Raw genomic sequence first — 23390 nt, forward strand, 5'->3', positions numbered from 1 at the left:
CTGTCCTCTAGAGAAGGTAAAGGCACCTGACATCAGCTGCTCCAAGGCTGACTGACCCTTCCTTAGGGCACCTCTTGCTCTCCATATGGCAAACAATGTCAGATGACTTAACATGGCATGGGAAAAAGCACCAAATCCATCCTCCCAAGTCTCTCTTCCAGGCAAACACTCATGGTCAGAACCCAGCCCTCTTCTACATAAAAGCCAAGTCAGAAACTCTCAGAAACCCCAGCTCCAATCAGGCACTAATCACTGTTTTGACTGAGATACTTCATGATGTAAAATTAAGCCAATTTGCAGTATTTCTAATGCACCACAGTTTAATTAGCACTATCATCTCTCTGGGCAAGCTTTTGTCAATTTTGTGTTTCACAATTCAGTTTGTAGCTGTCTAAACACAGGTCCTTCATGAGTTCATGTATTAGCCATGAATGAAGTGTACATTTACATGGGGGGAGGAAACGTCATTATAAACTTTGTTGGAAGGATATATCAGCATTTGAGATGCATTCAGAAGTGGCTGTAAAGGCTGCCCCATTTTCTGCATTTATTTTTCCTCAGTGGCTTGCAGGGTAACTATCAAGTTAAGATTTTTCTAAATGGCTGCTCACATAGTGATTTGGAATCTGGAAAAGGCTAGACCCCTGTTGTTCCACACAGCCCACTGCTAGCAATTTCCCCATGTATATATACTCTGAAATGCATGGAAACTGAGAAAAACCCAGGTGCCTTTCTGCATCCACACTGTCTGCACAGTGCTGACAACAGTAAAACCAAATACTCTCCTTGGCAGCAAATCTTAACAGATATAACCTGGAAGATTTCCAGGGAAGTGATATTAGTAGCACCAAAGTACAGCTCTGATGGAATCATTCGTTGCATTTCTCATTTGTTCCATTAACGAGAGAGCAACTGAAAAAAATCTGCTTGTTTTGTCAAAGGTGAGAACATTCCTTATAAGTACCAAGGTAAATTAAAATTTGTATCCTAAATCTTTTGCCAGAGTTTAGGGTTGTGATGATTTTTTTTTTCTTTTGGAAGTAAAAGTTATATGACAAAGTACTGAATAAATGGAAAAACTATCTGCAGACTGGAGGAAAAAAAAAATAATTCCCTTCACCTGAAATACTGCTGACTGGTATTTATGGGCAGTTCCTGGGAGCAGTGGCCTGTGGATCAACTGTGGCCCTTTATTCCAGTCATGCAGTTCACAGAAAGATTATTTTCCATCATATTATTGCCAAGGAATGCTAACATATTTCTTAATGTGTCCTGTGAAATCTGTTTAAAAACCTTCAGAAAAGGACAGGTTTCCTTCCAGCCCAGATGGCCAACCCAGAGCTCACAATACAACTAGTGCCAGGAAGTGACAGAAATGGTCTCTCCTTCCATCAAAAATGTGAATTAGAAATAAATGTCAACATGGATATAAATATATGGAAATGTGTAACGTGAAAAGTCTTGTGATATTCTGGAGACAAGTTCCAAAATACATAAAGTGTAAGGGGGAAATACATAGGAACCTTTTTTGGAAGCATATAAGAGACTTCCTTTTTAAAGTACCCTGGACCCCTGGGACAGCCAGTTTGGAACTTTCCTTTGTAGCTCCTCAAGCCCTGTCCCTGCCACCCATCATTCTGTAACTCCTTTGTATCTCATGTGCACCAGCCCTAAATACATTTCCTAAAACCACTCCTACTTTGTTTTTTTGTTTGCTCTAAGGGACCTTTGTGAGTCATATGACAGGAGGGAAGATTTAACCAAACTCCTAAAGGATAATGTCATCTTTAGATCATGCTCATTATAATTCATAAGCACTTCTCCACTTGACAGCTCTTCAGTTGCAGTTTCAATCTTGTGCTAGTTTTCCTGAGAGCCCTTTTCAATTTTCCACATTGCTAATGGAGCCTGAGGCAAAGCTAAAAATCATTTGGGCTTCTTGAAAGGATCAATAATTTTTGTGTGCCATGCATTTTAGAATACATCGCATCGCTGACACAAGCGCTGTCATTGCACTGATAAATATAACCCATCAAGGAATGTCACAAGTTTCCACAAAACATTTTAAAAATATTCAATAACTACCTGCAATCCCATGTGCAGCAAGCAGTGTTAAGTATATCAGTCAAAAAAAAAAAAAAGACTTAAATTTATCAGAAGACTGATTGCATAAATTCTTTGCAAAACATTGTCATTTTCTCTGTGTCTTGCCTTACACAAGAGACTGTGCAGAGACAGAAGACCTAAGAGATTCACTATTTTTAGGTTTATACCACAACAAAAGCTGAATGAACTTTTTTCCAACACCCATCCAAGCAGTCAAGGATATCTGATCAAGTGCTAAGACATGCTATACTCAGCTCAATAAATTATTCCTTCAGCACCATGCTGAGCAAATTATATTTTAGGAGGGCAGAATTTTGTTTGCAGTTCATCCACTTACAAGACAAGCAGAGGACTGCACTGAGAGAAGGAGGAGAGCACCACAAACACAGAGCTGTGTTCTCAATTTAAAACTTCTAAAGAAGCTGCTTATGGAGCATTCTGGGGCTGACAAACTGAGTGCTGCTCTGCTTGTGTCTATTTAACCCTTGCCCAGACCATGTCACTTAAGACAGGTGGAAGCCTCAAAGACTAGATGCAATTGCTTATTTCTCAGGGAAAGCAAGGCTGAAGCAGCAGTAATCAGACCATATAGCAAATGTGGTTTTACATAAATGATTCTCTCATAAAGGCACTGCAGGTTCAGAGTATAAGGAAGGAGAGAAGCATAGCAAACATTCTTTACTGCTCAAAGGCCTTTCATAAAAATATTCATTTTGACCAATTACTGTTTAGGCATGCGTAAGAAACAGCAAATTATTTTTTAAAATGGGTGCTACATCTCACTCCAAACTAAATTATCAAAACTTCCCATGGATTAAAAAGCTTCTTCTTCCCCCCTTCTGGGAATGAAAGAATGAAAGAATGAAAGAATGAAAGAATGAAAGAATGAAAGAATGAAAGAATGAAAGAATGAAAGAATGAAAGAATGAAAGAATGAAAGAATGAAAGAATGAAAGAATGAAAGAATGAAAGAATGGGGAGAAACCGTAAGCTGTTCTCTGTATCCAAAGTGTCATGGATGTATTGGGTCCAGTTTATTTGGATGCATAAATTAAGCCATCTTATTGTGAATATATGTGTAAAATACTTTTTTTTTTCTTGGCATCAGGTGGGAAGCCCTATTCCCCTTTCGCCCCAGCTTTTCCAACCTGCTGTACAAGCAGTGAGAGACCAATCCCCATCCTGAGGGAGGTGTTCTGTATGATGGAACAAGCTGTGCTTCAGCTTTTGGATCCAGAATTTTGGAAGGATTCCCCACCTGGGAATGTCTCTGGTTTTTGATGTTGGGAAGAGACTGAGAGGCTCTGTGTGACAGAGAAGGAAGCTTCCCAGTGGGAGAGGCTGGCACTGAAAATGGGAAACACGGAGGGTGCTGCCCACACCACTCAGTTACAGAAAGGGCACAACTGGAGCCGTACATGAACTGGGCTGGGAGCACAGGTGGAAGGACTGAGCAGGAACTCACTCTCTTCCACGCCAAATGATGGACAGAGGTGGTGCTAAAATAGAGGGTTTATGTGCTACCTTGATACCCACTTAGCCTACAATTAATGATGATACTCTTCTTCCCAAGGCAGGTGTTCTAACTCTTCATTAATCTGACTGACAGGTCTCCTTCTTCCAGCTGATTTAAATAAAATTTGTGAGGTAAAATATGGGATTAACCTATGGCTCACACTCGAGTCTTTTTTCCCCAATCTATAAAGGAAATCACCTCAGTTGACCATGCAGAAGTCCAAGTAAACATCTTCTATGCAGCAGCTTCTTTTTCTCCAGCTACATATTTCTTTTGCCTACCCTGTTCCTTTGCTCTAAGCCTAAATTGTTGCTTCAAAGTTTTAGGAGATTTGCCTTTAATCACTCCCACACTTATTCCTCACTTACTGTGCTACCACCCTTTCATCAGACCAGCTCTCTTTCATCATTGTTTCTGAGCTAATTATTCAACATTAGCTGAACTGAACTGCATTTACCATTCATGAGGTATTTCTGAGCCAGAGATGATAATAACATCCAATACTTCTTGGATTTCCTTGTGGCTTGTTATGTGCTATGTTCCCATGGTTTAGTAGTGTGTTTAAATTTGGCTTTGAATACCATCATTGGGAGCAATTTGTACAAATAGCACAAATTGAAAGACATGAAAGATAATGTAGAGCAGCAATAGGAATCTTTATAGCATCACCTGATCAAGCCAGCCTGTTAAAATGATGCTGACAAGTCTCCAGTCCCTGTGGTGATACAGGATTGAACCCACCATCTGATAAAAAAGGGTTGAGTCCACTGCAGGCTAAATGGCAGAGATTCCTAGCAGGATGCATTACAGAGACTATAAAAACTGCTAAAGAAAAGAGTAAGTAAAAAGTCCGACACATGTCCCCAATTTTTTGACTCATATATTTCTACATGCATTGAAATTTCATTTTTATGTTAAAAAAATAGAAACTGGCTTTGGAGAGAAAAACAGTTATCAAGTGTCTCCTTCCTGCTTCTTTATTTCTCTCCCTCCAAATGGGAAGAATGATTTTCTTTCTAAAATACTCCAGCTCTGAAAGAAATACAAAGATAAGAAATGAAATAGGGGAAGGGAGAAAAATCAGGGAAATAAAAGGGGGTAGAAAAGAACATCTAACTGTTTTTATCTTTGAACTAATAATAAAACGAAATGAGAAGCCCCCTTTTTATTAATGTATCAAACTCATTTCTGAGTAACAAAACTTTTCATTCCAACTGTCAAGCCTTTGCATATAGAAACACTTTGAACTTTCTTAGCCCATTTCTCCAGTGGGATTCTCTACACTGCATAGTCATTATTTCCCTGCAGTTTTTTCTCTGCATACTTTTCCTCTGTTAATGGCTTTTGGAGTCCATGTCCCTATGAAATGGTAAAAGGGGACTTAAAGCTTTCTTCTTCATGTCTCAGATTGCCTCTGAGAGATCTAGACACAGTTACAAAAATCCACACTTCCTATTTAAACAAAATTTAACTTTCACTGTAAACTTAATCCTTCTCCTCAGTTTTCTACCATGATAAATAGTGCTTTGAGACCTGGGAATGCTTTGAGACCCATCCTTCTCTGGGTATCTTCAGCTACAGTCATGGACTCAAACTAGAACCACGGAGTAATACCTCCCATTCCTAAAGCTCCACACACTTTAACATTTGCTAATTCCCATCCCTTAAGTCTCAAGAGATATTAAAGTCTAAGTCTGAGTTTTGGGCTGAAAACAGAAGTTAAATATTGTACCGGGAAAAAATATTCCTCTTGAATATTGATTGTTTTCTCTAATTCAGAAGGCAAACAGTTCAGCTGCTCTGTGAGGACTGCCTGACTTAACAGAGAAAAAGTTTTGGAAATCCTGCCGCAATGCTGTTTTCTCCTTCCCAGACATTTAAAAATAAAACAAAAAAGCTGCCATCACTGCCCAAACATCATACATGTATGTCATCCCTGACATGGTCAATCTACCAAGACACATGATATGGGACTGAAAATTAGACCAAGGCCACATTAAAAATGCTAAAAAAGGCATGTTTAAAAGGTGACTGCGATACAAAAAGATTTATGGCAGTACTGATTGACAAGTATGTCCCAGTTCATCCTGCACCAGTATTTTTCTGGATGACACATATGTACACAAACCACTGGAGAGAGATGTAAACCAAAATCAAAACAGCACAAGTGAGTTTGCCTTCCTGGCAGAGAGGAGTCTGCTGCAGCTCCCTATGGAGAATGCAAGTCAATAAGATTAGCGATGAAAAATAAGACACTGTACAAAGGCAGGAAAGCAAGCATGAGAGACACCCGAGGTTAGCTGTGGATCATTGCCCTTAATCCTCGTGTTTGCCAACAAGAATGAGCCCAGCAAGCCACGGGATATTTACAACCAATATCCCTGTGCATACTGCACAGGAAGGGCCCTGGCACAGGGCATCCATGGGGCTGTTTGGGGGCACCTGCTTGTTCTTTGATACAGAATGGACCAATGTGCTGCTGTAGGCACATGTGTGCATATGAATATTCATGGGAATCTGCTTACTTCATATTGCATTTACAGTATTCTGCCCTCCATCATGCAAGAGGAAAGTTATGTGGATTTTTGAACATGGTAGTGCAAACTTTTTATCTGTTTATCTTCCTTAATAGGTAACCTTAATTATATTCTAGGCAATTTCCTATTTTTAACTATGTTTTATTATCAGAAAAATTATTCTTATATTGGTCTTTATAAGTATGATAAAATATATCTAATATTTTTATCCTGAAACAATTGCACCTTAAAACCAAGAAAACTAGCATGTTTTATAAAACAGGGTAGCTACATCAGAGAACCAAAAAGCATGTCCTCCTATCTTGTGAAAATTTCAAACGTCAGTGGTTAGTTGAGGTCATTCCATTTTCCTCCCACTTCACTCTAAAACAGAACATAAATTGAAATAATAAAAACTGTATGCAAAAAAAGCTAGGATTTGGTTCAGATCATTGGAAGATAAACTGAACAATAAAAATACCAACTAAATAAATGGAGTATCTTTAATATGTCAGAACATCCCCTGATAAGTATTCTATGGCTTTACTGACTCAGCATTTTTGAGAAGAGAACAATAAAATTAAAGCTCTACCAATCCACTCTCCCTACTTCTGTAGGGTATGCAAGAAGATCCAGCAAAATGTGGGGTATGAAGCTATGGCTTGCTCAAGCCCACACAAGAAATCTTTCTTCTTAATGATGTTGTCCAGCTGGCTAACTAGCTGCAGTAATTTACAACTCTTATTTCTGCATTAAAAAACCATATAGTTTTTAGAGAGGACAAGTTTGTAGACTTATCTAGACTTCATATATATAGATATTTATGCCCTAAACTGCAAAACCTTTTAAACCATTCTAATCCCATTAATTCAAAATTTAGTATCTGATTTATTTTTCAGATGAGATGTTAAATGCATCCTACAGAAATGCTCAGGCTCTGCTTCCTATAGAGGCAGCAGATAAGATGTAAAACTCTCCCATCTCCAAAGAACCACATTATATTACTTTCTATAGCTCAGTACAGGCTTTTGATCATTTTTGAGCATGAACATTTGAAAAATGCTATAAAACCTATATGTACGTATTTACTTTTGGGTACATATTTGGGTATATATTCTTATACTTATTCATAAAAGGAAATGGGAATGAACTTTGAATGCCAGGTACTACAAAAGTTTGGGCCTTATGGCTTGGAAGAAAGGACTTTGCAGAACCTAGCCGGAGCAGATAGAAACAGCAGAGTCTGCTTTGAGCTCCCCACTCAGCCTGAACATTTGCAAACCCCACCTGCAGTTTCAGATAAAATTATGTTTTCCTGCTTCTAGCAGGGGTTGTGTCTCTTTACTTGGAAGGTGATTTTTCTGAAATCAGGAATATTCCTAGCATTTTTTTAATACTATTATTATCATTATTATACTAAAAGACCCTTGGTTTTCCTTCTCTTTTTACTTTATTTACACTTTCACCATAAAACAACACTTTGAACATTATTTAGCGCTTCTAACAGAAAACAGGCAGGATTGCATCTATCAGCATGACACATAGTTGTAGAAAAATGCATTCAGTCTTGAGGAAGAAGTACCAAGCTGTGGACAGAGGCTGGACTGCAGAAAGCCAGGGGAGTCTACAGTGGTAAGGCTGAAGGACAGGGAGGACAGTGATCCTGAACTTCAAAGTGGTGAGAATTAGAGCAATCACGGGAGAAAAAGCAACTCACCCTCTGGTTTATTTGACTTTGAGACACAGATTAGTCATTGAATCAGAGGGCTGAGCAGAATAAGCAAGAGGAAAAGAAAAAGGGAGGAAAAAGAAGAGGTCAAGCACTTGCAGCGTGACTGAAGACAAGTTGAAAGCCAGTGAGAGAACTGACTAAATGCAGAGACAGAAATCAGAGCACGTCGCCTGCATAAAGGTCCTTCTGGATGTACTCTTTCTTCTTATCAGAAACAGCAGCAGGCTCTTGAGCAGAGAGCTTGAAGGTGTAAAGGTAACTAATGATGCCCCTTTCTAGGCAACTTCTTTGGTATTCTTAAAATCAGATGTAATCAGTACAGAGTCCACCTCTGACACCACAGAAATATTTCAGTGCATGAACTGTACAGTGAAACAGGAGAAGTTTAATCATAGAGATTCCTTTAGCTCATCACAATGTCTTTTTCTCAGTAATGCAGAGCCACAACCTCACTGGCCATCATTAAATGAGAAATGATAGCAAGTCACAAATTAGAGTAATTCTTGGAAAGGATTGGATACAAGTCAAATTCCAAATGACTCATCTTCAAAAAAACTGCAAATGTCTAATTAACCAGGATATTGAAGCTACTCAGTCTTAGAAAATTATTCTCATCTCAAAAGAAAAAGAGTGCAAAAAAGGCAATAATGAAGCACAAAAAATGAAATTAATGGATTTAATCAGGAAAATCCTTCAATACAACACTTCATTTTTTGTTTTAATAATTGTAAAAAAATTGATTTCTAGAAAAGCAGCAACATCTAAGATACTATCTTGCTCTATATGAAGAGCTAACATCATGCACACCTACAGTTTTTCTGTTAAAATGCCATATACAGGTACCTGCACATACAGAAGTCAGCAGAAGGATCTGGAGGTATTATTCAGGATCAAATTTCCAGTGAACTAAACAGTCAGCAGAATTTAGGAACAGCATCTTTTGAGGATTTGATATCTCATTGTGAGGGCTAAGCATTCATTATTTGATTACAAGATGGAGGAACTAACATTTAGATGATACAGTGAAATAAATAAAAATCAGTTAAATTCCTTTAAAAGAAGGGGAAGAGAGAGAACTTACATCTATCAGCTCTACATACTTTTTAATATTCAATTTCAATTAAGATTTATAAATACTTTTCTTACATTTGAGCCATTCTGGCTTCTGATCTTGTTTACTGGAACAGTTGACTTCAGTTAGCACACAGAGTACTCCGTTCAGTTTACCACTGCTTAACTGTGTTATTGCTTTTCTAAATGTTAAGCAAAGAATGAAATCCTCTGGACTGAACTGAAACATGTTTATATTGTAAAACACAACCTCAGTAGTCCTAATGAGATTCTGTAGCCATTTACTTTTCAAACTACAAAGGTAGGTATTTAAATGTTAAAAAACAAAGCATCAGACACGAAAAATGTGACCTGAAAAATGAAGCTAATTTCCCCAAAGATTCTTGGAAATAGCTCTTGAAGTGCTTTTTCACTTGTTATTCCATCAAAACTGACCAACAACCTTAGAAAATCCCTCAGCCATTTCTACAAGACATCCATCTGAGACAAATCCCTTACTGGCCTCAAAAATACCAGTGCTTGTCTGCTTACAGGGATGTCTTTTCTATTACCTTGCTGATCTGACATACTTGATTCTGCCAGAATTTCAATATTTGAGGGACTCAGCTTCTAATCTACCTGGAGTGATACCACAATGCCCAAGCAGCCAGATGTTGCCAGATCTGGGGTCTTTGACAAGACAGTGTAATTGAAATTGCTTTACCCAGAAAAAAGAAATACAGGACAAAGCAGGGGAAGAAAATTCATTGCTGAGTCTCTTGCTATCAGCAGGGAGAACACTGAAAACAGTACTTGTACAGATGGGAAGTTCCAAACTCATGAAGGAGGTGGTCCAATTTCTCCAATTTCTTTCCTATTTACACCTCAATATATTCCTTCAGAAACTACCACTTTTCCAAGGCTCTGGCAGAGGAAAAGTAGACATGACTTATTATTCTGAATTCTCATTGAATCTCTTTTTAATTAAACTTTTCCTTCCCCCAGGGAAGCTAAAATATATTAAAAAAAAAAATCAGATTTCTGACTTAATATAGGCAGATTCACTCTAAGCCTGGTTTATTTGCATAACTCAGGACTGTTTCACTTTGTTCTGATTTTCTTGGTCTCCCCAGTGGATGAAGTGAGGCAATGTGTTATGTGCTATTTATTCATAGCACACAAGGTACAAGCACAAGATTTATTTGTTCATACATGTAAGAATATTGAAGGAAGAAGTTTTTAATAATTCTGACAAAACTGGAATGGGGTAATCACATGGCTGCGATTGGCTTTAAACATTCTGCTGCTAGCCTCAGATCCTTTTTGGTACTGTGCTTCATACAAGAATGGCCTTGATGAAATATATGGACTTATTGATTAAGGTAATGCTTTGGAGTATCATGAGTTACTTCTGCCTTCTTTCATATGTTTATGAAAGAACCTCATATGTAGGTTACAGACATGGAAAGGAGGATGGTTTTTGCATCATCATTATTTCCTAAATATGGAAAATACAAATACATGGATGATGGATATCTAAGAACTACTAAACTCTTACCTTCAATATCAGCTTAGTGATTTTTCTGTTTCTTAGTTAAGGACTATTCCAAAAAACTTCTCATTCCTTGAGAGTTGAAGGTTTAGTTTACTAGTCCCATATGACAAAGGCTTGATATTCTCATCAAACTAGCTATTAAAGACTGCTACCAGTCAGTAACATACAAATCTGCCAAAAAAGCAGAAAATACATTTGCATTCACACAGAGCCCTCAAAGCAGAGATTTTGCTGTTATCACTGGCATAAAGAGATCCCCCCACTAGGATAAAGACCCTGTGCTTCACACTTACTAACACAGAAAACCCATTCCTGTCCTGAAGGAGTCTAAATCAATTACCCTTCTCTGTGCATCTCGTGGAAGAGAAGAACAGGCATTTCCAGCTGTGAACTGTTTTTCTCCCTGCCTGAACACTGAAATAAGTGCCTGTCTTTGAATTTACAAAGCTTAGCTAGAACACAACTTTATAGATTTGCTCTGAATTCCCTCTAAGCTAAGATTATAATTTCCCTTAATGTAAGAAATAATAAGGATAGCCAGAAGACCTGCATAAGGGCTATCTTAGAACAGTACTTTATATTTAACTGATACTATTCTTCAATTTAATATGAATGCATCATTTTCATCACACAATTTTAGTTTAGTACCCAGGTAAGCAACTTGGTGCAAACTTACATGCTCTTGTAAGGAGATGGAAGTCAGCTCTACCTGCATGCCACACAGAAATGACTGGAAGGACACACTGCTCAAAAAAGAGGTTTTGTTTTCCTTGTTGTCAGCCAAATGAACACACAGCTCTCCCACTGAAGACTTTATAATTTCAGATTTATACCCTGACCCTGTAAAAGTTGCTGTCTACTGACCCCACTATAGAGGGCCAGCACAATCATGATAGTTCAGAGACCCCATTATTCATGGATGCAGTTGGTAATTTTAAAAGAAGCATTATTGCTTATATTAACTTACTGCTTAGCATAAGAACCTCTTTCTCCAACCCCTGTTGGCAGGTGAAAGTCTGCAGACGCACGAACATTTAGCTCTAATGAAATAGAACAGGTAAACTCAAGCTCAAATCAATTAAGCGCATCACTTAATGATGCCTGGGAAAGCTTTCAAAAAGTCAAGCATCAAGCCCAGGCCTTTCAAATTTGAAGAAGGTGCCTCTTCCTTAACACCCACACTTTCATCCTAACAGTTAGGAGGTTTATGTTAATTTTCACATGCTACATTTTTCAGCGCAGCAGAAAAACAGATAATTTCACTTGTAATTGTGGTGTACCCTGGTAAAGTCTGTCAGGTGTTAGAATACTGACCTCAGTGCCTCTGCTAATTAGACGAAATTGAAAAAAAGCCCAGGCTCTATAAATCAGATTCTGCTAAGGTTAGGATGGGTGCAAGATGGAGAGGGTAGGAGGAAAATCTGTTCTCTTGTAGCACTGACTCATTGCTTGCTATCAGAGAAAGGTTTTCAAATCAGGACTTCCTTATTTAATTCACAGAAGCCACTAATGCCTGGACCCAATGGCAAAACTGGGGATGTTTGGATCAAGGCTGTAAAGGCAAGTGAAATAACATGTATTTGTGGTGAAATGGGATGAGTCATGGCAGTTGGCACCACCTCCTTACAAGTTAAAGTAGAAAAATGACTTGTGTTTAGCGAGCAGGTCTTTTCTCTATCTCTTCTGCTAAGGTCTCAAGAAGCAACTTCCTTTATACAGGTTGGCCTCATATAACAAAGCCAGCCACAGCTCCTAAGCAAAAGCAGAGATGATAAGTACATCTCCACTGCTTGTCTGAAAAACAGTCTGGGCTTTTGCAAACACTTGGTTATGAATGTGGGCGTGTAAAGGAGTTTGTAATCCCAACTCCTAAGGGACCAGTAAAGAGACTGCTTTGACTCATGTGCAGTCTCTCTGGAGGAGGCCCCAAGAAAACAGGACCAGCTACCAAGTGTAGGTTTCAAAAGGAAAATAGTTTATAATTTGCAAAAAAAAAATCTTATTTTATAGCTAAAACGTTTAATGTTAGTAATTTAGCAAGCACATGTACCTAATGTTACTAACAAAAAGCTAGCTATATGTTTTCTAGGAACAAACTCATCTGTGGACCCAGGAGCATTAGCACCATGAGCTCATTTGCCTGGAAGAAATACCCTTGGAGTGTCAGCTTTTCTGAACACCTAAAATGCTTTCTGTAATGCTTGTAAAATGCTGTTATCACAGCATAATCCTATGTATTACAGGGAGTGTATTCAACTCAACAGAACAGGAGGGTTCTGAAAACACAACAATTGCTGATTAAAAAATGCAGAAAAGTGTGCAAAAGGATGTGCAACTTTAACTAACTGTATTTTCAGTAAGGTGTATACAAGGGTGGCACAGAATATGACAATAGAAGAGGACAACTCACTCTCAAATGAGGACCTCAAAGGAACCATTGGGAAAAAGGATAGTTCTTCCCACTGCTGACAGATACAAACACAACTTGTATTGCATACATTGCCAGACAACTTTTAAAGAAAATAAACTTTGCAGGAGAAAAATAAAAGGGATCTGCATGCTGGATGAACAGGCTTCTGAGGAAAAGATGATCTGAAATTCAAGTACAAGTCATTGCCTTAATTTTCTTGAAATTTAGACCAGGTCCTAGATGAACTGAGTCTGCACAAGAATTCAATGAATAACTGTCTAAGAATAATGAGAATTAATATTACATATAAGATGAGCTCTGTACTTAAGAAGCAGAGCTGGGAAAAGGGAATTTGATAATCCATAAATATTTGAATGCTGCAAGCTACATCTGACTGAAATTCATCAAATTTTCATTTTCTTTTCCAAACAAACAGTCTCTGTGAAAAATGCCATAGCTGTTTAATCTTCTTCAGGGTTGCTGAAGGAGGTTCTTCCTCTAAAATTAAAATGCAAACTATTTTCTACAAAATTAAAAAATAGTAAAGCAACACAAACCTACCCCTCTGAACTTTTGGGAGCAGCTAGGAAGCAATCCAGTGGCACTGTTCTTTCTGTGTAAGGTTTGTCCCTGCCTTCTGATGCTCTGTTTAGTGTTGACATAGGAGGTGCACCAAGGGTTGGGCAGCCTAGGAGTAAAGAGTCCACCTAGAATCCAATCCACTCAAGTTCATATTCCGTTTTTCCAGAGACTTCCTACGTAGCTTTACACAGAGCACCTGAGCTCCTCTGGAGCTCCAGTCCCCGCAGGGGCACTGATCTCTCCTTCCCACCCAGGAGGAGATGGGCAGATGGGCACCAGGATTATGTGAACACACAGCATCCTGCATGTTCCAGAGCATGTGCTCTGCCCAAGAGCGGCTCACTGTAGGCATTTTCACAGGCATGTGGAGATCGTGAGACTTTAGAGTCACTAAAAAGCCTCCATCATCTTCATTTGAGGTCAGTTGTAAAGGATTACTTAGATTTAGAATTATTTATAGGATTATGGAGGTGCATTTATGCAAATTCTCCCAAGGCCAGGTCTGGAGAACCATATCCTGAGAACAGAAGCTCCCTCTCCATTGTGTTTGCCATTTCCATTTGGTTTAGCTTACCCTCTGCACTGTGGAAAATGAGCGTTCCTTAACTCTTTATCCTGGGGGGCAGGCGTTTATCAAAATCTATTAAATATTTAGACCTTTATATAGCAAGTAATGCTGCTAACTTGTTTGACTTAAATTATACCCCACTGGCAAATCAAATTAGAGAAGATTTGAGAAAATCTACCTTTTAAAACAAAAGCTGATTTTCTCCATGTTCAGCCATTTGTGGGATTAACTTTTTTAATGGGTTTTTATGTGCACAGTGTTTTTGTTTTCATGGATACTAGAAAAGGATGAATTATTCATCAAGGAAAAAAACATCTACAACACGCATTTTCATAGCTTATTTGGTCCCTTTTGTCCTACTCATAAATCAATCCTGATTACTACAAATGAACGTGTTCCCACTAAGGGTTCACTGATGACTCACTTGGACCATTAATTTAGACCTCTTCACTGAGTGCATTCGGATGCTGCCACTGGTAATAGGAAACTGGAAGAACATTCTTTGTGACCTCCTCTCTTTGCCTGCACACTCCAGACTCCTTCTCCTGCTCCATTCCTTGTATATAATTTTATAGACACAACACATATTCTCCAGTTAGAACACGCCATTACCCTTCTTGTTCCAGTGACAAATTTGCACGAAGGGAAAGAAGAAAATTATATATTAATGCCCAGCAGGTTGCTTTTATGACCTAGGAGGAGCATAGAGAGCAATGGATCAGTATCTACATCCTCAATGGGGGCAAGTGATGCCCAAACATAAAGACAACACTGACTTGTTATGGGAATGACTACAGTGTGTCACTGGTGGCATAGATCACAAGGCATTTGTCTCTGTTCCTGAAGTGCTGATGAGCTGTCATCAGTGAAGAACCATTGTCATCGAGGAACAATGCTTCACCATTTAGAGCAGTAAATGGAACAAGCCAATTCTTATCCAGGCAGTGCAGCATTTATCAACTCCTTATTGCTCAGCTGGGAACAAAGAGAGGATTCTACCCATTTGAAAATTATTATTATTATTTACTACTTTATCGGCAACACAGTGCACTGAATAGTTTTAGAAGAAAAATTTATGCCCCAGAATTCCTAAGGGTCAACACTCAATCTTTCTCAATACACACAATAAAAGAGAGAAGGAAAACACATTTGTTTCCTTCCCGGTCCAATTGCTGCAGTGCCACGGTGGTTAGCATTGAACACCATTCTGTTTCATGTGCTGAGGCTCTGTGCTGAACCCTAATTACCAATGTCAAAAGAGAAACATTCCTCAGAATGATACCAGTTATTCTTTTAGCTTCCACTGCTGTGGTTGCTGCTGAATAGCTTTTGAGTATTTTCAAGCACCAAGCTGAACGCAATGCCGTGTGTCCCACTGCAACTCAATGCTCTTTATGCCATAAAGATATCACAGATCCCAGGCAATTAACAGTTTGGAAAAGAGTACATTAACACCAGCTACTAAAAGCCTTTTATAGTCTTGAATGGTATTCACTGAGCAATTACAAAGTTAGCTTTTTCTTGTTACTGCTCTTAGGAATCCACCTAACAGTGATGTTCATTAAACATACCCCTTAACCTCAAATTCAGTGTTGCATTGTCCAGCATGGGAACAGCATGCCCAGCATGGGAAACATTTACAAGTTTATCACTGGTGAAACGTGTTTGATGCTGACTAAGACAGGAGGGACTCACAGAGACTTCCCAGCAAACCTCCAGCACCTACATCCTACTCATTGATAAACCAGTCTCTACCAGGAATCTGGGCTACCCTGTTCCAATACAAGCACATCAGCACAATCCTGGAGCTGAAACATCCTCCAGACCATGAGTCACAGCAGTGCTGGATGCTACTTTAAATTTAGTTACTCGGATAATCTCCATTTATAACACAACAAATCGCTGAGCTGCTGTTATCCAAAGCCTGTTTCAACCAGGCTCAAACTGAGGGTTCACTGGAAGCTTCCTCCTACCTGCTGCACACCAGCACACAGGGCTCTGATTCCAAGCCTGACCCTCTCTGATCTGGCATGTGCAAAATGAGGACAAAGGGTGGGCTGCCACTGGTAGAGAAGAGACTAAGTTCTGTTTTTGTGATGTGAGCAATTTCTTGACATTTCTTTCTAACACTAAAACCTTCTTCTCAACCTCAAAAACATCTCCAACTCCATATACAGTGTTTGAAAAAGAGTAGACAAGCATCTCTCTGCCAAAGTTATTTCCACAGACAACTACCATAGAAGAAAGATTTTTTTTTTTTTTTTAATCATAGATGTCCATGAATTCATCACATCCTGTTGTTATGGCTGCAGCACACTCCTGGTAATTGGATTATTCAAGGACTACACAGGTTGAGATCCCTGGTATTGCATTAGAGAATGTAAAGTTAGAGAGGTCTTTATTATGGTAGAGAAACACTGGTAAAATAAAACCTGCCATTGACACTTTGTGCTCTGTACCTTATTTTCAGTTTAAGTACTACAATTGTACATTCAAAAATACCAAAATATCAACTCTGCAGGCCTCTACTTGACAGGTTACAAAATACAACATAAGACAATGGACCAAGACTCTAATGCCCATTCAGTATTGTAGATAGGCAGACTCATACAGACTTCCCCTGCTTTATTCTGAACTTGTACTGATAACCTCTGGGCATAAAGTTCTGCAGAAGATTAATCAAGTTATCCAAGTTCCAGCATATGTTTGTAAGAATGTAGAGGAAGAGCCAGCATTATGTAAAGGAAAAACACAGCTAGAAGAATGGGATTCCTCCTCTACAAAACAGACCAAGCAAGATCCTTCATGACATTTACAAATGGCTTTATGCCCTCTCTTTTACTAAGCTACCTTCCTTTATTTTTAGAGAAAATACCAGCTGAAGTAATAAATATTTTCTGCATATATCAAAATACTTCTGTGTAGAAGGGCAGTTAGATCACTACACTATGAAATACCATTTTTTTAACTGCTTAACAGAGCAGATAATTAAAAATAAGAAAACCTGTGCTTTGCCATCTTTTTTTCCCCTCTAAGTTCTATATTTAATTGTTTTCATCATTTAAAACATCAGTTGCACTCATCTAGTGGATAAATGGCATTACTAGCCCACGAGAACCTGCACAGGGCAGTTTAAAAAGAAAAAAATCAAACTCAGTGACAGCATTAATGCAAGGAAATGAATAATCAATTATATCAGCTCAGCACTGCATACCAGGAAAAATTAAAAATATTGTTTCTCTTGAACTCTACAGACATGACAAAATGTCTGCCTATGCTTCCTCCCTTACCAAGTGATACTTTCAAAGCCTTCAAGAATTGCCTGTGATTTTAAACCTTTATTATATCACTATTATATTATTCTCTTCACCTTTCTCTTAGTTTGAGTAGAGGGAGCTTAGTTAAAAGCAAAAAGAAAAAAAACCAAAACAGTTAATGTCTCTTAAAGACTTTACTGAAAGCAGAAGGAAAATGTTCATACAGATCTACCAGTTCTTTTCTCTTTTGCACAGACCCAGAAGAGATGGTTCCAGCAAGAACCACATCCTACAGAGACAATACTTGTATCAGTAAAGCCACAGCAGACTGAAATAATAGATGCTACAGAACCAGAATATCATTCTCCTAATTCTGAGAGTGGAAAAACATAAGAGTTCTTTATTAGTATTATTATCAAAAAATAAATTTAAAAAAAAGCAGCACAGCAGGTTACCTGGTGCCCTGTACAGACAGCCCTGGAACTTGGTAGGACTGGGGGAGGCTGGCAGGCAAAGGGGAAGGAGACAGAGCCTGGCACGTGTGAGCTGGCACATACACCTTCAGTCCTCTCTTTCTCCCCTTCTTGTGTCTCTTTCAGAGGAGGGGGTAGGTAAGACTGTAATTCAAGTTTGCCAATAGAGCTGAAACCTGTCACATCTACAGAAAATCCATTTTGGGGGCTAAAAATAAATAAATGCTACCTCACACTCCCACTGGCTTTGGATTTCTATTCATTTCAGTATTCAGATATCCAAACTCCACTTGCTTCAAATAGCAGCAGAGAAAGGAGAAGGAGGGGAAGAGGAAATGAGGAGTGGTTATGGATTTAGATACTACATATAGCAAATATGAATATGAATTAACAGAGAATGGGACACAACCATGCCAGATGGGATCAACTCAATTGACCCCTAAGACTTTATTTTAGCTACTTAGATTTTCACAGTGATTGTACATTCATCTCTTGTTTATATACACAACTTCAGTTTCCCATTGGTAAAAGAATGATTACAGTACTTAAAAAAACACTTGACTAGCCCTACATGGACTGGAGTGCTGGCAGAAGCCTGTGCATGCCATGTGCAGGGAGAGCTTCACAAGTAGGTTGTTCTTCCCACCATATTTTACACTTGAAGTCTATACTTTGTACAAATGTACCAAGCACATTTGAAAACAAATTGTTCTTGCTGTTAATTTATAAGGAAAAACCTGCTGCACTTGCATGACATTAAGAGAAAAAGAAGAAAAAGAAAATGCCCAAGCAGATAATGTATTTTGTGCTGAGATAATAACCCTGGATGGATTCCTGTAGCTGGTAAAGCCATCTGCCTGGTGGATGCAGAATCCAAAGATCTTTGTAGTCCAGGCAATGACCATCTTGAGACTGATTCACAGCCAAGGAGAGCTGATTGAGTCAAAGGGATTGAAAGCTAGATACTGACAGGTATGCAAAGGATGCACCCACCAGCTGTGGGTCATTCACAGCTTTTCTCTCGGGAAATCTCATTGCTTTGGACTATTTCTCCATTGATACATGTGAAGGCATGAAAAAGCTAATATTTGTGTTCTCCCTCTCCCCCATATGAAACTAAAAGGAGGAAGGCATGTCTGAATATTATTCTCTTGTTAAGAATATTTAAGTAGTGGAGGCAGAGGAAAAGCCTGAGATTTGTCTGATGCTCTTTACTCAGCCTGCAAGCACACAAGGCACAAACCAGCGATCAATACTCCACCTTATCTCAGCACAGCTTTTCAAACTTAGCATTTCTGACCACACGGATAGAAAGGTCACTGTTTAAGAGACCTCTTGCCTTTGCCACAGTTGACTCAACAGGTCTCATTTGTGCTGTTACACAAATCCCAAACACACCCTCCTGATCTTGATGGCCTCAAATATCCAGTCAGATTTGCTCCCGTAAGTTTTCACTTACACTTGGCTGACTCCTGTGCAATTATTAGCAGAGAAAGGAAGGCTAAAATGAGACTGAACCCTGGTTGCCCAAAATAAATAAATAAACATATAATATATATAACTTGCATGTAAAAAAATTTAAATTTACTTCAGTATTTTTTCAAAATAAAAAAACCAGACACATTGCCTATTTTTAACTGAACAGAATTATTAAAGCCAGGTGTGTCCTGTAAGCCCACAAGGAAATACACTGTAGAGTAATGGACTGTACATTGACCATACATTTCTGCAAGAGTAGAAAATCTCATTCTGCTACACATTGAATTTGAAGATCTCATTCTAGCACGTACTGAATTTCTGCAGCTTTGACTGACACTTATGACTGGGCTTAAGTAAAAGTCTTGAAAGTCTCCTGATCAGCTAGAAGTGCTGGTGAAAAGGGATAATAAATGTTAGCGATACTGCAGGCGGCAGAGGCAGCTGTGTTCTGGAACAGAAACATGCAATAATTGAGAATAACTTTTGCAACGGAAGTTAAAAGGTGCTACTTGACCAGGAGGTGTTTTAATCTGCTGCATCTTTTCAGGCCATGTGTGAAAAGTCAGTCAAGAAAGATACAAGTAAGGCGGAGGGAAGCATAAGGTGTAAAATAGCAATAGAGGACATTTTTAAAGATACACAACACTAAACTGGGTGGAAGATCACTTATGGCTCCTGCAATTCTTTTCTGCAGCTGCACACTATCCCTGAACTGATATAAAAAAGTGCTTCAGAAGAACATGAGTTCATAGCTCCTTTCATTTTTTAACTACTGCTCCCTCCTTCCAACTTCAAAATGAAAGAGGGAAAAATAAATGGGGCTCAACAAGTCTAGACTCACCAAAGCTACTAGTGTTTTCAGATCACAGAATATGCTGCTAAAGGGCAGCTAATTTGTTATATAGCAGGCAAGGCTTTGTGTCTCCTTGTCTATCTGATAAATGTTGAAGTTTCAGTTCTCCCAGACATCATATGCAACACATTTTCACTGTTACGTACATGGCTATTTATTCATTTTCCAGTAATTAGTATCCTGGGGAGAAATCCGATTGCCACTCTATTTACCTAATTTAATAAAATATTGCAAAATGCAAAGTGGGAGGAATTTCTAATGTTTTATTAGCATTTGGCAATTCTGATCTTTCTAATGATGTCTACTGACCCCTAGCCTGTAGCTGTGTTTCAAAGCAGTTTCTTCACCAATTCTTTCTTTAATTAAAAACTATTACCAAAGAGAAAATTAGAATCAAATATCTCAGTGGCAGAGAAGATTTTTACTTACTCAGGACTTTAATTTTACAGCAAATTAAATAAGTGAGAAAATAATAATTTGTAAGAGTTTTATAATTTAGAAGGGCAAAAAAATTAGATTAAAGACATATTAGATATCATGAAGAAAATTAAATGAGCTGCACTCTCCCCCCCAGCCCCAAGCATAGTCCTTTTCAACTATAAATACTGTCCTCAGTTTTGTTCTTGTTCACAAATCTGTTAGAAACAAACCTGCTGAAGTCATTGTGAGCATACACTACTGGCATCTGAAAGCAACTCCTTTGGCCAAAGTATTCAAATTGAGGAGGGTTCTGCACCATCCTTTCCCATTTGCACCTGGGCTTTCAAGTAGAAGCTTCTGACAGTCGCCTGCACCGAGGCTTCTCACATGTGGAATTCTGTTATTTCCTTTGGTTACTGGGTACCTGGAAGCTCAGTAACCCTATAAAGCTATAGCACTTTCATAGAGCTACCTGAATATATTTCAGGATACTGCTTCAATATTTTAGCCCACATATAAGCTTTCTTGGCCAAAAACTGAGGAAGAGTGCACAGCCTCCCTGAGCTCCAACATAAGGAGATGATTTATTTAAGCAGGTGATGAATTTTCATACCGGGTGCAATTATTGAGGTCTGTGCGAGCACACATAGATCTTCACATGCGAATCTAACGAGGTTTCTAGGGAACTTGCAGCTATTACAGATTCACACGCTCCTTCCCTCAGCTCCTGGGAAAGCACTTACAGCTGATTCCATGCTAATTCATTGCTCAATGAATAAGTAAAATCTGTACAGTATAATAAAACCATTGATCATCATGCTTTAAGATTGACTCCTAAATATTTAGGAAGCAGCGCGTATTCAATGGAAATGTTTATTGGCACTGTGAAATTAAACTGTCACCCGTGAAATAGTAAAACTCATTAACGCAGAGTTTCTTTTTAAGTGTTAGGAATTAACTTTATGGCCGCATCCGTAATGGCAAGCCTCAGCCTTAAATCGCCTACCATTTAGTATTCGCGAGCGATATTAAAACATATTAACCGTGATTTAATTGGCTGGAAATTAAAGAAGATAGAGGAGGAAAATACATATATAGGAAAAGAGAAGAAAGAGGCCGGGCCGTGCTGCTGGGAGGGGGCGGACGGACGGACGGACAGCGCTGCCCGCGGGGCTCGGCCGGGGCAGCGCCGCCGGCGGGGCAACAGCGCCCTCTCGCGGCCGCCGCGCTCCGCCCGCCCGCTCCGCCCGACGGGCCGGGGAGAGGCCGCGCCGAGCCCCGCACCGAGCCCGCTCCAGCCCCGCAGGCAGCCCGGGGAGCATCAACGCCTGCTCTGGCCGCCGGGACTCCCGCACCGCCGGCACCCGGCTGCACCGGCTTCGCCCAAGCGCGCCCGTAGAGCCGCCGCCAGCCCGCCGGAGCACCGCAAAGCCCGGCGGCCAGGGATGCTCCTGCCTGCGGGGACCGACCCCGCAGGGCCGGCGGAGATACGTGGCGAACTTAGGAGCGGATCTCCCGGGGGAAAAAAAGAACGAACGGCGATTTCCCAGCTGGGAAATGCTGGGGCAGCAGGGAGGGCGACCACCACGCCCCGGGACACAGCCGCGCCCGTGGGAAGCGCCCAGGGAACCGACGGTACCGCCGGGCCAGGAGAAGACGCTCAGTGCCACCGGCGCTGCTCCGCCAGGCTGCGCCCGCAAAATCGCGGCATCCCCCGGCCCTTGGGGGAAGGACCGACCCTCCCCAGCAGGCAGAGGGGCCACCCCGGCCCCGTCCCGGCCGGTGGCCGCAGCCGAGGCAGGGCGACAGCGACCACTGCCCGCAAAAAGATGCGGCCAGCGGAAGGACAACAAATCGTGAGGAAAACCCCGAGAGGCTCCTCGCAGGCTCCAGCGTCTCCCGCTCCCACATCCACACCAGCAGGACGGTGGAGAGCAGTTCCTCCATCTGGCCCCAACTTTGCATTTCTGAGCTCCATTAGCAAAGCGGAGCCGAGCTAAGTTTCTCAGAGGTCATGGCGCAATAGCCCCGTTTTTCCGGGAGTTACTCCCCATCTCTTCCTCCCGCCCCCGACCCAAGCCCAGTCAACTCCTCGCACTCCCGTTACTCACAATTTGTTGCAGTTAATCCCAGATGCCATAAAGTGAAGAGCAGCAGAGTGCAGCCCCCGAGGGCTCGGGAATCCATCTTCAGCCCCGGAGGGGGAAGCCAGCCGCCCGCCTGTCTCCCCTGGTCCCGGTCTCCGAGCGCCTCTCAGCCTCTGTGCGCTCGCTCTGCCTCCGCTCATTTACTCCATACAGCATCCAAGCACTCCGGGTGAAGGGAAGCCGGGGCCGGCCGGGGGACTCTTGGCAGCCCTTGAGGAGCCGCTCCGGACGCCGGCGGCAGTGCCCGAGCCGAGCCCGCTGCCCCGACTGCCGCCGCAGCGATTCACCTTGCGAGCAGCGGCTGGGTGGGAAGCACCAGCCGCTCGCTGGGCACCTCCTTATAGGCGAGAGCCGCGCTGCACTCCACCTCCTCCCAGCCCCCTGGAAGTTGCTCCTCCTCGCCTTCCAGGGAGGATCCTTACTGCAATCTTCACGCGTTGTTGATAAGCATCAGAGTCACGGAGTAAACCAGATGCCTAGAGAGAAAAAAAGATAAATTAAATTCTTCCTTTTTTTTTTTTTTTTTTCCTTTAGGTAGTAGCACTGTAGCTGGAACATTTTAAAGATCCCCGGCTCAGATGTTTGTTTGCTTATGAATACATATGTTATATACACATACATAAAATATACATGATCTCCTGGCATGTGCAGAGCCGACAGAGCCCGACGAGCCGGAGCTCCGCTGCCGAGGCTCAGCCTCACGTCCAGGGAGGGGGGATGAGCCTC

At 40.6% G+C, this 23390-nt stretch overlaps 1 protein-coding gene across 1 annotated transcript in view; it reads right to left on the reverse strand.

The window, feature by feature from the left end:
- Window positions 1–22890, reverse strand: part of CNTNAP5 (contactin associated protein family member 5) — a 261242-nt gene extending 238352 nt beyond the window's left edge. The window contains exon 1 of the mRNA XM_054277569.1: window positions 22629–22890. Within this exon, the coding sequence (XP_054133544.1) occupies window positions 22629–22704 (76 nt within the window). The 5' untranslated portion in view covers window positions 22705–22890. The remainder of the gene's footprint in view (window positions 1–22628) is intronic.
- Between the last annotated feature and the right edge of the window lie 500 nt (window positions 22891–23390).

Source organism: Melozone crissalis, unplaced genomic scaffold (assembly GCF_028551555.1).
Source record: "Melozone crissalis strain CALT ecotype California unplaced genomic scaffold, PUWL_Pcris_2 ptg000023l_1, whole genome shotgun sequence".
Lineage (NCBI taxonomy): Eukaryota > Metazoa > Chordata > Aves > Passeriformes > Passerellidae > Melozone > Melozone crissalis.